At 36.5% G+C, this 14,186-nt stretch overlaps 1 protein-coding gene across 2 annotated transcripts in view; it reads right to left on the bottom strand.

The window, feature by feature from the left end:
- USH2A (usherin) overlaps positions 1-14,186 on the bottom strand; it is a 373,252-nt gene that overhangs the window by 266,341 nt on the left and 92,725 nt on the right. Inside the window, exon 20 of one of the 2 annotated variants that reach the window (XM_031504249.2) lies at positions 9,657-9,887. In XM_031504249.2, coding sequence (XP_031360109.2) covers positions 9,657-9,887 — 231 coding nt within the window. Of the gene's footprint in view, positions 1-9,648; positions 9,888-14,186 lie in introns of those variants that run through there. The other variant, XM_077781882.1, reaches the window with a different exon arrangement.

The following is a 14,186-nucleotide window of genomic DNA, read 5'->3' as shown; positions in this document are numbered from 1 at the left end:
TCCTGAATGATAGTTTTGCCATAATGGAATTATTCAGTCTATGATCTGATTGATTTTAGACCTTAAATACTGAATCTTAACACACGTAAATTTTTAATCCTTTAATTTCTCTATTCTGCCAGTAATTGATAAGGACAGTCGTACTTAGACAAGGTCTTAATTTAATCGCCCTGAAAATCAATTAGAAGGTGAAAAGCTTTCTTATATTATTATTATGAAAATTTCCTGATCAAATTCACAATGCAATCATAATCAATGCATGACACCTCACACATTTTAGTCAATACATAATTCAGTAGTTACATCTCCACCCTTTAAAAACAATATGGGAAGTAATTTGTATCAAAAGCAGAAATAATTTAAAGGCTCAGAATTAGTCAAACACAATGTCTGAAGTCACTGGACTCAATAACCCATTATAGAAATAATCTAAATAAGGGCCAGCCATGTACCAGAAAGCATTAATTTCACTTCAAATATCTCTCCAGCTAATACAATGGTAATTGTCTCTTTCCTGCAACCTTGTTGAAAACTGTCCATAGAATCAGAAGGAAAATTTTGGCCCGCTGTTAAGCAGGAGAGGTGAATTAGTAAGTAACAATGGTGAAACAACTTTCTTCACCAGCACAAAAAACAAGGTTGATACCAACTTGGGCTGACCATCAGTAAAGGGAAAATTTGTATGTGAACTATTACAGGAGCTTGGTCTCTACAAATTGATGGAACTGGACAGTATCCACTTGAGGGTGTTCCAAGAGCTTGTTGACATGGCTGCCAGGTCAGCCTCCACAATCTTTCAGAAGCTGTGGAGATGGAAATCCCAGAAGACTGGAGGAAGGCTAATGTCACTCCCATCTATGAGAAGGGCTTAGAGGATGATGTGGGAAATTACAGGCCTGTTACTCTTACTTTAGTCCCTGCTAAAATTATGGAATTAACCTTCCTGGGAGCTGCCACAAATCAGATGAAGCACAACTGGGAAAAGTCAGCATGGACTCACCAAGGGCAAATCATGTGTGACCAACCTGACTGCATTCTACAACAAAATAACTCCCTCAGTGGATGTGGGGCAAGCAGTGGACCTATATATTCTTTCTAGGCTTTGCCACTAGCTACTCCTAGACAACCTGACGTGTGATGATCCAGACAAGTGGTTGTGAGGTGGGCAGGAACTGGCTGTCAGGCAGCACCCAGAGAAGCTGGTAAATAGTTCCTTTTCAAACTGGCAACCTGTCACAAGAGGGGTCACTCAGAGACCAATACTGAGCCTAAAGCTATTTAGCATAAGTTATCTGGATGATGGGATCAAATGTACCCTGATGAGATGTGATGATGACACCAAATTGAGTGGAACTGGATACTTTGGAAAGGAGAGCCACCCTGAAGGAAGACATAGACTGAAAGAATGGGCTAACAAGAACGTTATACACTTCAGTGAAGACAAATATAACATCTTGCACCTGGGGAAACAGAAACCAGGAGTGCAGCATAGGCTGGGATCTACCCAGCTGGGGAGCAGCTCTGTGGAAAAGGACCTGGGCATCTTGGGGACAAGCAGCTCAATATGAGTGGAGAGTGTGCTGCTGTGGAAAACAAAACCAACAGCATGCTGGATTCTATCAACAAGGACATCTCCAGCAGAGACAAAGTCATTATTCCCCTCTACTCAATGGTCGTCAGGCCCCACCCAGAACTGTGTTCCATTTTGGTCCCTGCTGTGTGAAAAAGTGAACAGGCTGAAGAGAGTCCAGAGAAGGGTGACAAAGATGATCAGAGGATTGGGTAGCCTGTCAAAGAAGGCAAGACTGAGAAAACTCAGCCTTGAGAAAAGAAGGATCAAAAGGGACCTCATCACCATGTTCCAGTATTTAAAGAGTGACTACAAGGAAGATGGAGAGTCCCTTTTTACAAGGAGTCTTTTACCTGGAAAAGACAAGAAGTACTGGGTACAAGTTACTCCTGGGGAGAATCCAACTCGACACAAGGCGAATAATTTTACAATGAGCCAGCCATTGGACTACTGTTTCCAAAAAGTGGTGGGCTCCTTACCTCTGAACACCTAAGATTCAGCTGGATAGTACTAGGCCATCTTGTCTAGATTATGCTTTTGCCAAGAAAGGTTGGACCAAATTACATTTTTGGTTTTGGCTTATATTTCTTATTAAATCCCTCTTTGAAAAAGTACTTTGGGTTATAAGTTTGTTATACTAGCACATAAGAATCTCGTAAGATTCTTATTTGGGAATTTGGGATTCTTATTTGGGAAGACCCACAATTGTTCTAGCAAATGAAAACCATTAGAAATAGTCATTTTTCTTTCACATATCTCTGCATCATCAGGTATTTCAGTTTGAGAATTTCCAGAAGCATTCATACATTCTCTCCAAAAGGTGACCATCCATTGAACTACTCTTTCCTATGTTCAAACCTGCTTAAATTCCTTTCTTTGATCTTTACTATTTACTTTAACTGAAGTGAAATCGGCCTCCATTTAACACAGTGTACCTGGATCTCTAGCATGATAATGCTTGAGATGCTTGATACCTTCTACTCTCTCCTTTATTTTTTTAACTTAAATAAACATAATGCCTTTGTGCAGTTTCTATCTTACAGCTTTTTAATTTTGTTTGCTATTTTCAGCAACTTTTATTTCCCTAAATCTCCCTCAACAAGTCCCTCCATTTTGTACCTTTTCTTAGCAGTGCACAAGCACAAAGGAATCCCAGAACATGCCATGCCTGAAGTGAAGCAGCACTTCCATAACTGTTCTCTCTACTAATTCTTAGGTTTGACACTTGCAGAGGGAATGCCTACTACATCCCAAAGCAGTGAATTGTGTTTGCACAAAATTAGCAAAAGACCAGCTAGAGTCATGACAAAAGGGAAGAACTGCTCTTTTAAAAAGTACAGTCATCTTGTCTGTTCATGATAATCAAAAGACCCAATTCTATAACTGGTTTTTGCACAGCCAGATGCAACCATGATCTGGTCTACGAAAGGGTCTTTCCACTGGCTGATATAACAATGGGAAAGCTCCTGCTTTTAAAACTTCCCTTGTATAACACTACTGTGCTCTCTAAAAGTTACCATACACAAGCAGAAAAAACTGGTTTTAACTATGCAGTGCAGAATGCACAACACCAGCAAAAATCTACTTTGGTACTAAAGCCAAGAAGATGCAGGGAAAAAAAAAAAAAAACAAAACAACATACTGCCCTTGTAAGCCCAAAGCTTGTGCTGCATGGTTGATCTGTTAAAGTACAAGAGGTAAATATGAAAAATAATACACAAGGTGAGATTCTTTTTTTCCTTCTTCCTTTCTGTGGTGGCTACAATTGAAAAAAAAAAAAAAAGAAAAAAAAAGGGAATGAAAACCAGCTACTTCATACCAACAGAAAGTATGTCAGTGCCTAAAAATCCAGCTCATCTTAGTGAAAATATTACCCCTGTAACACTGGCAAGGTCAGCATCAGTTTGGCTTATTTGTTGCCTAAGTCCCTGTTGTGCATGTTCAAAAATGTTTTAAGTTGTTTTGTTCATAAAGCAGCAGAGTTCACTTTGTTGTGCTGGATCACTCCTTTTTCTCTATATGCAGCTCCTCTCTCGCTCCCTATCTTTAGGCTTCTTGGGATTCAAAAGGAAGAAAGGAAGGAATGTGTTTTTCAAGATGAAACTCTGAATTCATTTTAAGTACTAAGATAAAATTCTACCTAAAATCTCTGTGCAAACAGTTCTCAGGCAGAAAAAAGGATGGTTCTCTTTCTTACTGAAGCCAGCCACTTGACGGTGATATAGAAGATCTTTATCTTTCTTCCACAGAAGATGAAGATGCGGGTTCAAATCATTCTCTTGTGAAGACAAGAGAAGAAGCTGGCATAAAAATTAAAAGCTTTACTAAGGACAAGTCCTGTGGCAACAAGCTAGACAGAAAGGACACAGCAAAATGCAAGTTCTCCAAGAGCTTTTTAGTGTATGATTTAATATAAAACTCTGAAAAATGATTGGCAATATTAAAGGTTCCCTGACAAAATGTTCTTCAAGTCCACAAAACAAATGTGCTCACTTTCTTTCTCTGAGTATTCAAAAGCTTGGAGAAAGAATTTCTTTTGCAATAGTTTCTCCCCCAGAAAATCTTGTTTACTTTCTTCAGTTCAATGTAATGAAATAAAAAGGCTGATTCTTCAAAATCTATGAAAGGAAAAAATGCCAGCAGAGTGACAAAGAATTCATAAAGCCAAACTAAGCATAAAGGTCAGATTTCTCTCCTCCTCATCCTTTCTCTCCATAATTTTGGTGTAAGGCTGAAGCAAACAAATTTAACTGCATTTGCTGTAAAGTTGTGCCTATAGATTAGGGAATCCTTGTCATCAATCCCTAGAAATAGATGGACCACAGGTGGACTATAAAAGTGAGTAAAAAAACTGGCTAAACAGCAGGACTCAAAGGCTTGTGACAAGTGGCACAAAGCCCAGTGGGCAGCATTGACAAGAAACTGGTACTGGGACTAATTCTGTTTAACGTTTCTATTCATTAAAATGGATCCCAGGCGATGGGATGGAATGTGCTGTCAAAAAATTTGGAGGCAATTAAAAAAATAAAATTAAGGGCTGCAGTAGCAACAAAGAGAAACCTTAGCAGGGTGGAGAAATGGGCTGACAGAAACCTTGTGAAATCCAGTAGAGGCAAATGCAAGTCTTACAGTGCAGTTTTGGGTACGCTGGCATTAAAATAATAAATAATAAATAATAAATAAATATTTTTCAAAAAATAAAATAAAATAAAATAAAATAAAATAAAATAAAATAAAATAAAATAAAATAAAATAAAATAAAATAAAATAAAATGGTACTTGCAGTCTGGAACAAATCCATTGGCACCAAGATAGTGAGGGGGCCAAAACACATGACATTCAACAAGAGGCTGAGACAAGAGGGTTTGTTAAATATTAAGCATGGAAGAATGGAGGCTATTACTGTCTTTTTCAATTACCTCCCCAAAGGATATAAAGATGAAGCCACACTTTTCTGGACCTCTACAGTGACAGAACAAGAGGCAATGGACATGAGTTCATATGCAGAATATTTTGTATAGATATAAGGGAGAAAAGTAAACCAAAAGACAGGTCAAGCTGGAAACTGGAACTATATTTGGAAACACACTTAGTTACATATGGAGAAAAGAGGCAGACAAATGCCTAAACAGGGCTAGCTGGACTCAATATGAGCAGGAACACTAGATTATTTCTCTTCAACACTAAATTATTACCTTATTCTGAATTAGTGATTAAAATTAATTTCTAACCATCTCAAATCATTGTTGCATAAAGGAATGCTAGAAAATATCTAAAAAAGAAAAATAAAATAGAAGCAAAACTTGTTCAACTCAGATAACCTTCCCTCTACATAGAAAATTGTCAATCAGAAAAAAATAAAGGCATCTCTTTCCTACTAGAAGTTATTTGGCGAAATGAACATCTTTCCCAGTTCCATTGGGTTAGTCTGAGTTTATAATAGGATATATGTTTGGAAAACATTCTTAGAGGTCACAGAAACAATCCACTTACTCCAAAGCAGAATCAATTTTACCCAGGTTATTCCTGACAAATGTTCATCCAACTGTTCTTTAAAATCTGCAGTGTCAGAGCTTTTATTTCTTTCTCACAGCAATGAATTCTTTTGCTCAGCTAGCCTGAATCTTTTATTTAAAAAAAAAAAAAAACTACCTTGCTGTATTTTAAGCTTATTATGAGTGCATTACTGCTTTACTCACAGTAAACACAAGAAGTTCATTCTCATTCTCTTCTTTTAAATTGCACATTTTTATATATTTTAAAACCATTTCTCCTTTCAGTCTTCTTTTTTCTAAACTACACCATTTTCTTTCGCCTCTCCTCTTACATTGTTGTAGAATGTCTAATCCTCTTCATGTTCTTGATATTCAGTCATAATGCATCTCATGAAGTTCTGTTGGCATGCTGGAAAAGGCCTGTTTATTTGGCTCCACAAACTAATGAAAATATCTGTCCCTTTGACTAACTATGAAATGTTTGTTTAAGATCCCATGGAGTGGAATTTTTTTTACATTACTGCAAAGAGAGTTCACTGTGATGAAGAGCTATGGGGAGATCCAACAACGAATGACCACAGCCATTCTCAGCACTTCTGCTCAGAACAAATGCAAATACCTCCTTTGCAGTGTTCCATGGCAAACTCATTAAGAAACATCGTTACTGGAAAGATTCTCCACTCTGAGAAATGTCTGTGTATCCCAGACAGAACCTGGCAGTAAAAACACTAGCATAGATATAAATATTTTTTTAAATACATATTTTTAAGATCACTTTACAGCACTAAAAATGTCATTGTAAAAAAAAGTTCTCCTTGCAATGCTTAATACATTGACATCTTACCTCATACACTTATTTTCTAATTATTACAGAGATGAATACACATCATGTAGAGGTTAGCAAAGATTCCATAGTCCAGGCAAGACATACTTCTTTTAAGTGTATTATCCTATTTCAGAAAATTTGGAATCAAAGCAAGGCCAAACACAAAACTTTCTTCCGAGTAGACTGCATTTTGATCAATATTATATAATTTTCTTTTAAAACAAGTACCAATCCAAGAGGAATGACATTTGAACTCCAAGCTTGCTAGTTCTACACCCTGTGTAAAATAGATATTACTTCTCTTGATGACAAGAGAACCAGAAAGGCAAACACAACAGTGGTACTACAGTATTCTGACTCCAGACTCACAGCCACAGCACACAAGCTGGACCAATAAAAGCAAACCACACAAAATAAATAATTTGTAAAACCTCCTAGACAATTCTACAGGTCCTTTTAAGCATAAAGTCCCACATTAAGTAGAATCTCAACTTCAGCTTGCCATATGTTAAATCGCACCACTTGGTTGTCTCATGAAGACATGAAGATAAACACCTAAATACCCCAATTTTCAGAGTGATGGGAGATGGATAAGTTCCTTCACTAAAACAAGAACACTAACAGCTCTCCTTTGCTCATGGTTTTTTGACAGATACAACAAATGCTGTTTGTGGCTGTTGTATCTAAGAACTTCACAGAATGCAAATAAGTACTAAAAATCAAGTCTACATCACTTGGAAAATGACATTATACATGGCTAAAACACTCCACATTTTGAACAGCTGAGAAGTTGCATGTAGACAGTATGAGCAGAAAAAGTCTTTTTACTTGATTTCTTCTCATCTAATGTGTAACCAGAACACACCTTCCTGTGCAGCTGGAGGCTTTGTTACAGACAGGACACTACTTAGTGTAGCCAGTGTTTATTGAGTAACATTTTTTTTAAAAGATGATTTTGGAAAATTTCCCAGAAGATACATCTGCCCCTAATACTTGCACCTTGGACTGTAAGACCAGCCAGGGAGGTAGTGAGGACAACTGCATTTATTAGCAAGGAATAAACTGATCAAACTTTTTCCAGATTAACAGTGGGAGATTCCAGATGCACCGAGAAGTATCTGTCTGCTGACTGACACATACAAGCTGGGACACTTTTGTGTCAAAAATCTACACAGCTGCATGCACACTAAAGCTGTTCCATCCATAAAGCAAAACTGCCAGCTGCTTGTCTTCAGAAATGGGTAGTGAGAGAGAATCTCAACAACAAAACAACTGCAGAGTGCAGTTAAAGAATATTTTTCATCCCCCTAAGTGTCTGTCTTTCTGAACTCTCCTGGATTTGCTATCATTTTCCCCTCCATCATGTTTTGGAAGAAGGACAGATGACCTACCAAGAAAAACCCAGATTTATATTTCTCAAAATCTTTATTGAGCTGCCAAACCTGAACTACACATTTTTAGGTACCAAGCGTAGACTGATTTAATCTGATTGTCAGTCATTACTAGCAGATGTCTGGACAAATTGCCTAGTGTGTTTTAGTCCTAGGTTGTCTCCAAATATTCTGACTAATAGCTGGTAGAAGAGAAAGAACATAATCCAAAGCTATGATGAATTATATTTATCCATACAGTATTATCAGCCATCAGCTGCCAATATTAAGGGGGCTTTATTTTAACATCTTCCAACCTGCCTCTCCAAACTCTCTCAAATCATCTCATCACAATACACTTTACTCAAGGCATCAGTTCTGCTTATGGAGCAGAACTAAACCCCAGAGTGAATTGAAACTTGGGTAGATTGGTGTTGGGCTTGCTTGGTTACAAATAGTCACAACTGACAACAAAAGAAAAATATCAAAGGGATTTTTTTTCTAAATATACAGTAAAGGGTGAAAACTGATGTCAGGAAAATTGGGCAATTTGGATGAGGAAAGGAGTCCAACAGCTGTTCCTACAGATTCCCACACAGAGACAGGTTGTGCCAGTCAACACAGTGTCAATATTTAACTAACACATTATCACTTTTTATTATTATTTATCAGTCAACTAAGCACCTAGATAGAAAAAAAAAGTAAAGTCATCTTCAACTTTTTTTTTTAAGTCAGATTCACCGAGTGATCATGCAGAGGCAAGAAGCTGCTTTAAACAAAACCTGAAATTGCACATACACATTTGCCAGTACCGAGTGCTCAAACATCCTTGCCAGAATTACCTGTGGTGACTGAAGAAAAGGAATGTCAGCTGAGTGCTCTTCAAAGTTCCAGTATTCTTTTTTATGTCAACAGTGCTGCATGGTTTTTGCAGCCCTTCTCTCTCAACAAACAAGTACCATGTTAACTTGTGTCACTGCCACTGGTGTGGCCCTGGCACCATCAGTGTGCTAGTCAATGCTTGCTCTTACAGCTGCCTAAATTCCTTTTGGATTTCCCCTTCCTGCTGCCATTCTCATGACCTGAGATAAATATTCACATGCACATATCTTTCATACACTTTTTTTTAAGTCTTCAGCTCTGCTGTTTCTTCTTTTAAACAATCATACTTCATGCAGGCAAATGCAAGATTTCACTTACAGACTGCTACAACATCTCAAATGTACAATCAGGTTCATTTTTGCAAAAAACATACTGTCTGTATCTTTGCTTTATCCCAGAAGCCAAGATACCAGCAAATTATGAGAATCACAGAAACAGGACATAGGTCTGCTTCAATCTGAAAATCTCATGTTACTCAAGTAAAATAACTAATCAAGAAAAAGAGAGAATACTCAAAGGCCAGAAACAGTGGAATTTTATCAGAATGGCAGGCTTTTTTTCTTTCCTTAACAAAACAAACAGGATCACAACAGAAATGCTCTGAAACTGGAAGACAGAGCGTTTTGAGTGCTTATGCAGCCCCAGGAATCCTCAAAAATGTACCAAACAAAACACATCTTAGTACTCACAGCAAATTAATTAAAAAGTTTTCATCCCAGAAGAATAAATAAAATTTTATATTTACAACTCAAAACCAAGTCAAATATGAGCAACATAACTGTCATGTACCTCTCTCTGTCCAAACATGAGATAAAAATCCCACATGTCCAATGATTTCTACAGGTTTTCAAAGTGAGAATCAAAATAGCCCATACATCACTAATCACTACATTACTTTAATAAATTAGAACCTACTTACTTGAACATGAAAGTTTTATAGAACATAATACTAAATGGTAAAATGAATGCAGACTTCTATTAGTACATTTTTAAAGTAATTTAAACTCATTTACCTGTAAAGTAGGTATTGGTGGGGAGAGTGGAACTCGCAAATCTGTAATACCCATTTCCTGGGAAACGGATCCCTTTTGTTACTTCTATATTCATTGTAGCTAAAGATGAATCCATCCTCTCCACCTGGTAGATGGGAGAAGGCCCATTAAGCTCTTCAGGTTCATCCCAAATTATCTTTACTGTTGTGCTGTTTATTCCTTCGACACGAGGGGGACTAAGTTTTCTTGGAGCTGTGGATGAAAAAAGTTAACTAGGTATCATTGTCCATGACACCTGGCAAATTATTTATTGCACATAACAATCTTTGCAAAACATCCTGTTTCATTTTCAGATCTTAAGAATAAACACAGATATCCATAGAAGCTTAATTAAGAGAGAGAAAAAAAAACTCAAAAAACATTCTTAATCTTTATGAGAAACTTACTTTTTGTTGCACAAGAAATACTTTATTTGATTATTCAGGCTGTAGACATATGTCTCTATAGTTATATCTATAATATTTTTGTTCATAATCTTTGAGAATATTAATCAACATCTTCATAAAAATTATATTTGGATTCCTTCCTTCCTTGATGGGCCTCTCATGCCAACTCCCTGTAAATGTGCATCTATATGACTTTCATAAGTGGATGTGACTGAAAAACCAAAGGAAAATCTGAGCAGTTATAACTCTTGTTACATCTCAGTCTGGTACATGACAACAAGGGTCTCTTGTCACTGGACTTATCCTCACCAAGAGGAGCAGAACAGCTCTCTCACCACAGTCCTGCAGGCCCATCCAGTTGTTCTCACAATGTGTACACCAGTCAGCATCTTGTGTTCAGGTAACTGCTCACATCAAGAAAATTACCCTCTCTAATTTTTCTCCACCAATTCTGATGCACACCAGGACTCCATACAAGACTGCTTACACAAAGGGAGCAGCATAAGATAGTTTTACATTATAGGATGATCCCCCTATTGTTAAACCAAATACTTTCATATTCTTTTAAACACTCTGATAGCATTAGCCACTCTATAGCTGAGTTATTAACTAAACTTTTTTCCATTTTTTAATAAAAGGATGTACAGTAAGCCACTGGAGGGCAGCATGACCTGTTTGGATAATGACATGGTGGTCCTACAGGTGGAAAGAACTGGACCATCACTGAACCAACAGAAGATGCCATCTGGAGAAGTATGAGAACACTTCGCTATGTACAGAATCTATATACATATTATCTTGCTTTTTTCTCACCCTTCTTTCCCTGATAAAGAGAAGAATTTAACAACAGGAACGTAATTTGTGCCCAGAAAGCGAAATACAATGACAACCTCTTAAAATTACTTGTTCCCATAATGATACAGTAAAGAGCAATAAACGCCCTTCAAGAACAATAAAACCTGAATTAAAATATGGTCCTTCAAAATCTGACACATTACTTCACAGCCCGGCATTGTACATAGGATGAGTTCTTTAGAGAAGGAGAGATTGCTTCATTTAAAATTAATTAATAACATCCTTTTAAACATTCCTGCTTTTCCAAGATCATTAACACATTTTTCATTTTTCCTATTTGTCAGTAGTCTATTACTTCTTTATTTTTTCTTTTTCTTTGTCCCCCACACCCCATAACTTGATAGATATTCTTCTTGGAGAAAGCAGGGAGTGGGAGAACTGGGAAACTGCCAAAGGCACTATGTGCTGTAAATTCCTGCTTAGGTATCATTTATGACTTCACAATCTAATTAGTATCTCACACGATGATAGAAATTTACAATGTCAAAATTGAAGTAATGCAGTGTGAGGTCATAAGCTTGCCTGCATAAGTAGGGCACAGCACTAATGAATTGTGGTATTAATGCACGAGTTTAAATAGAAAACATGGCTTAACAATCAAAACTTCACCTCTGAGAGAACCAGCCTACGTCAGCATTTTAAATGCGAACCGAAGAGGTTGAGCCCTCCAGTTCAGATTACTGATGGCAAAACAGAAATGCTAAAATTCATTAGTTTTAAAATGCATACAGCTGACTAACACTCATGACAATAACTACATCTTCCTTTAAAGTCTAGTATTAATAAACGGCAGTTACTTGGACCATAATTATGGCATCTCTGATACCCAAACCTGAAGCTTTTATGGGGCTTATGCAATTAACTACTTAAATGCATCGTAACACTTGCTTCTCTGACAGGGAAGTATTGATTTTTTAATCATTTTCCAGTCTCCTCTAGCACAAATAAATGTACTACAGTTACAGTTAATGCACTGTGTACACGCATTAAACACTAGCATGACACAATTTATTATTTTGTGATATATAGAACACAAGACTACCCTTTCAGAAAAGTAACATCCTTGCTATAGCACTAGTATTTAAACTACAGTCTCCTTGATGCTTGAGAATTCTTGTGCATCAAGACAGCACATCAGCACATCAAAACTGCACATAATAGGCACATGAGTATTTATTAACAAAAATAACAGGAAAACCCAAACAGAAAACCCAACTGCACACAAAAACAGAAGGTCTTGAAATAAATCTGTAGCACTAGCCAAGTAGGGTACTAAATGCTGAAATTAACAATAACCAACACTAAAAGATTCAGTATATATTTTCCTAAAGGTGTCACTGTGGTACCTGTAGCTACTTTCTGAAAGATGAATAGAGTATAATTTTACCTATTTAATTTTTTTTTAGTCACATTCTGTTAAGACACATCTGTCAAAATAATGAGCGTACTGCATTTTAGTGGATTCAAAGTCACATTTTTGTGTATTTTAATTATGTAGTTTTAATATCTTGCTATATAATACATATTTAAAATATTATAAGGCTAAAACAGTATTTAAAAGACCATGATTGCCGCATGCCATTGTGTAGCAGAGGGCACAGAAAAGACCAATAAAGACAGATGGTCTATACAGCTTATGTTGAAGTCATATATCTAAATATAGATGTTGCTACACAGGTCATTACAAACAAGCCTTTCCCATGTGTTTATGCACACACATGTACACAAAAATGAAGTTGGTAAGTAAAGAGCAGTTAATTTTGTTTTGTTTGAAATAATATCATTTTAGTTTTAGGCTCGAAGACAGATGCCAGCATTTCGCTCTGAACAGATGGTAATTCCATCTAATAGTGCATCTCTGTATTAGTAAGGTCTGTTGTGTATACAAACAGTAATAAACACTAGGTAAGGATCAAAATAAATTTTAATTGTTGACATTAAATTCTGGCAGCCATGGTTCTAAGGATACAATACTCCTTTCTCAAGTCTGTCAGGTTTACTAATACAACAGCTAAAGCTTTTCCATACTCTGCCAGATTCTTGTCCCAGGAATAACATATTTACACTGTGGCTAAATTTTACAGGCTTACATATGTTTGAGTAACTTCTGCTCAGCTTACTGTAGGTAGGTATTTGTAGGTATAAAATCCTCAAGTAGACACTGAATGGTTCAGGAAGGCAAAAACAACGAAAAGTATACCATTTTTAACTGTTGAATCCCAATTGCATACATACAAAAATAAAAGAGAAAAAATGCTAAATTCAAGGCTTTTTTTTTTTTTTTTTCCTCATATTGGAGTTTACCTTGCAGGTAAAATTGCACACCTCACTATGGGTCATGCATTTCATTTTTGATTCCAGTAATTAGTCCAAAGGACCTTGAGCTTGCCATTGCATTTCGGCTATGTTCTCCTTTCCTGCACTTCACAATGGTATCGGTAATTTCAACACCAAATGAGTCAAGCAATAATACCTACATCTTCCAACAATATTTTGAGTTATAAGAGATTCTTTAGAGTACATTTTGGACTCCTTCCCAAAAAAAAAGAATAAAACCCACCCACAATGGACATCAAAAGAAAATTTAGTAACATGGATATGTTGCAATCATATTTCTTTTAAAAAAAGATGTAATCCACTGTATTTTTTAAAAATCATGAAAAATATATTACTTCCACCATATGGGACAACCAACGACTCACCAACCGATTTAAGATGCAGCATATTGAGCTGACCATATGTTACAGTGCTGTTGAATGGCTGAGTGATTCATGCCCGTCACATTCTAGTATATCAATTAAAGCTCCTTGAAGTCTGCATGATTTGTGTCTCTGTTATTAAACCCTGCTAATTCATCCCACTTACACATCTGTTATAAATCTCTAGGAGTGCTGCATGATTCATGGCAATCTGTGAGCATGGTACAGCAAATTCTTCTCCTTGTAATTAACAGTAAATTGTTTTACTGCCATGCAATGAATTTTTCAGTTATATTGCAAATGAACTCCTAAATGCACGGTTCTTTCCTAAGAACTGACTTATATTATTAGGCAATTAAAAAGTATTGCTTTGAACCAAAAGCTTTTAATCAAGAGAAATGCAACTCAAACATTGCTTAAAAATGTTGCAAATTTTACAGGGAGCAAAAAGAACAAACTGAGCTGTTTTGAGCTATTTTATGACATAATATGTTGTTGGTAGTGGAGAAGAAACAAATAAGTTTTCATTCCCTACTGATTCCCAGAAATTC

This window comes from Lonchura striata, chromosome 3 (genome assembly GCF_046129695.1).
Source record: "Lonchura striata isolate bLonStr1 chromosome 3, bLonStr1.mat, whole genome shotgun sequence".
Lineage (NCBI taxonomy): Eukaryota > Metazoa > Chordata > Aves > Passeriformes > Estrildidae > Lonchura > Lonchura striata.
The sequence above is the reverse complement of the archived record's forward strand: the minus strand, read 5'-3'. Positions and strand labels throughout refer to the sequence as shown.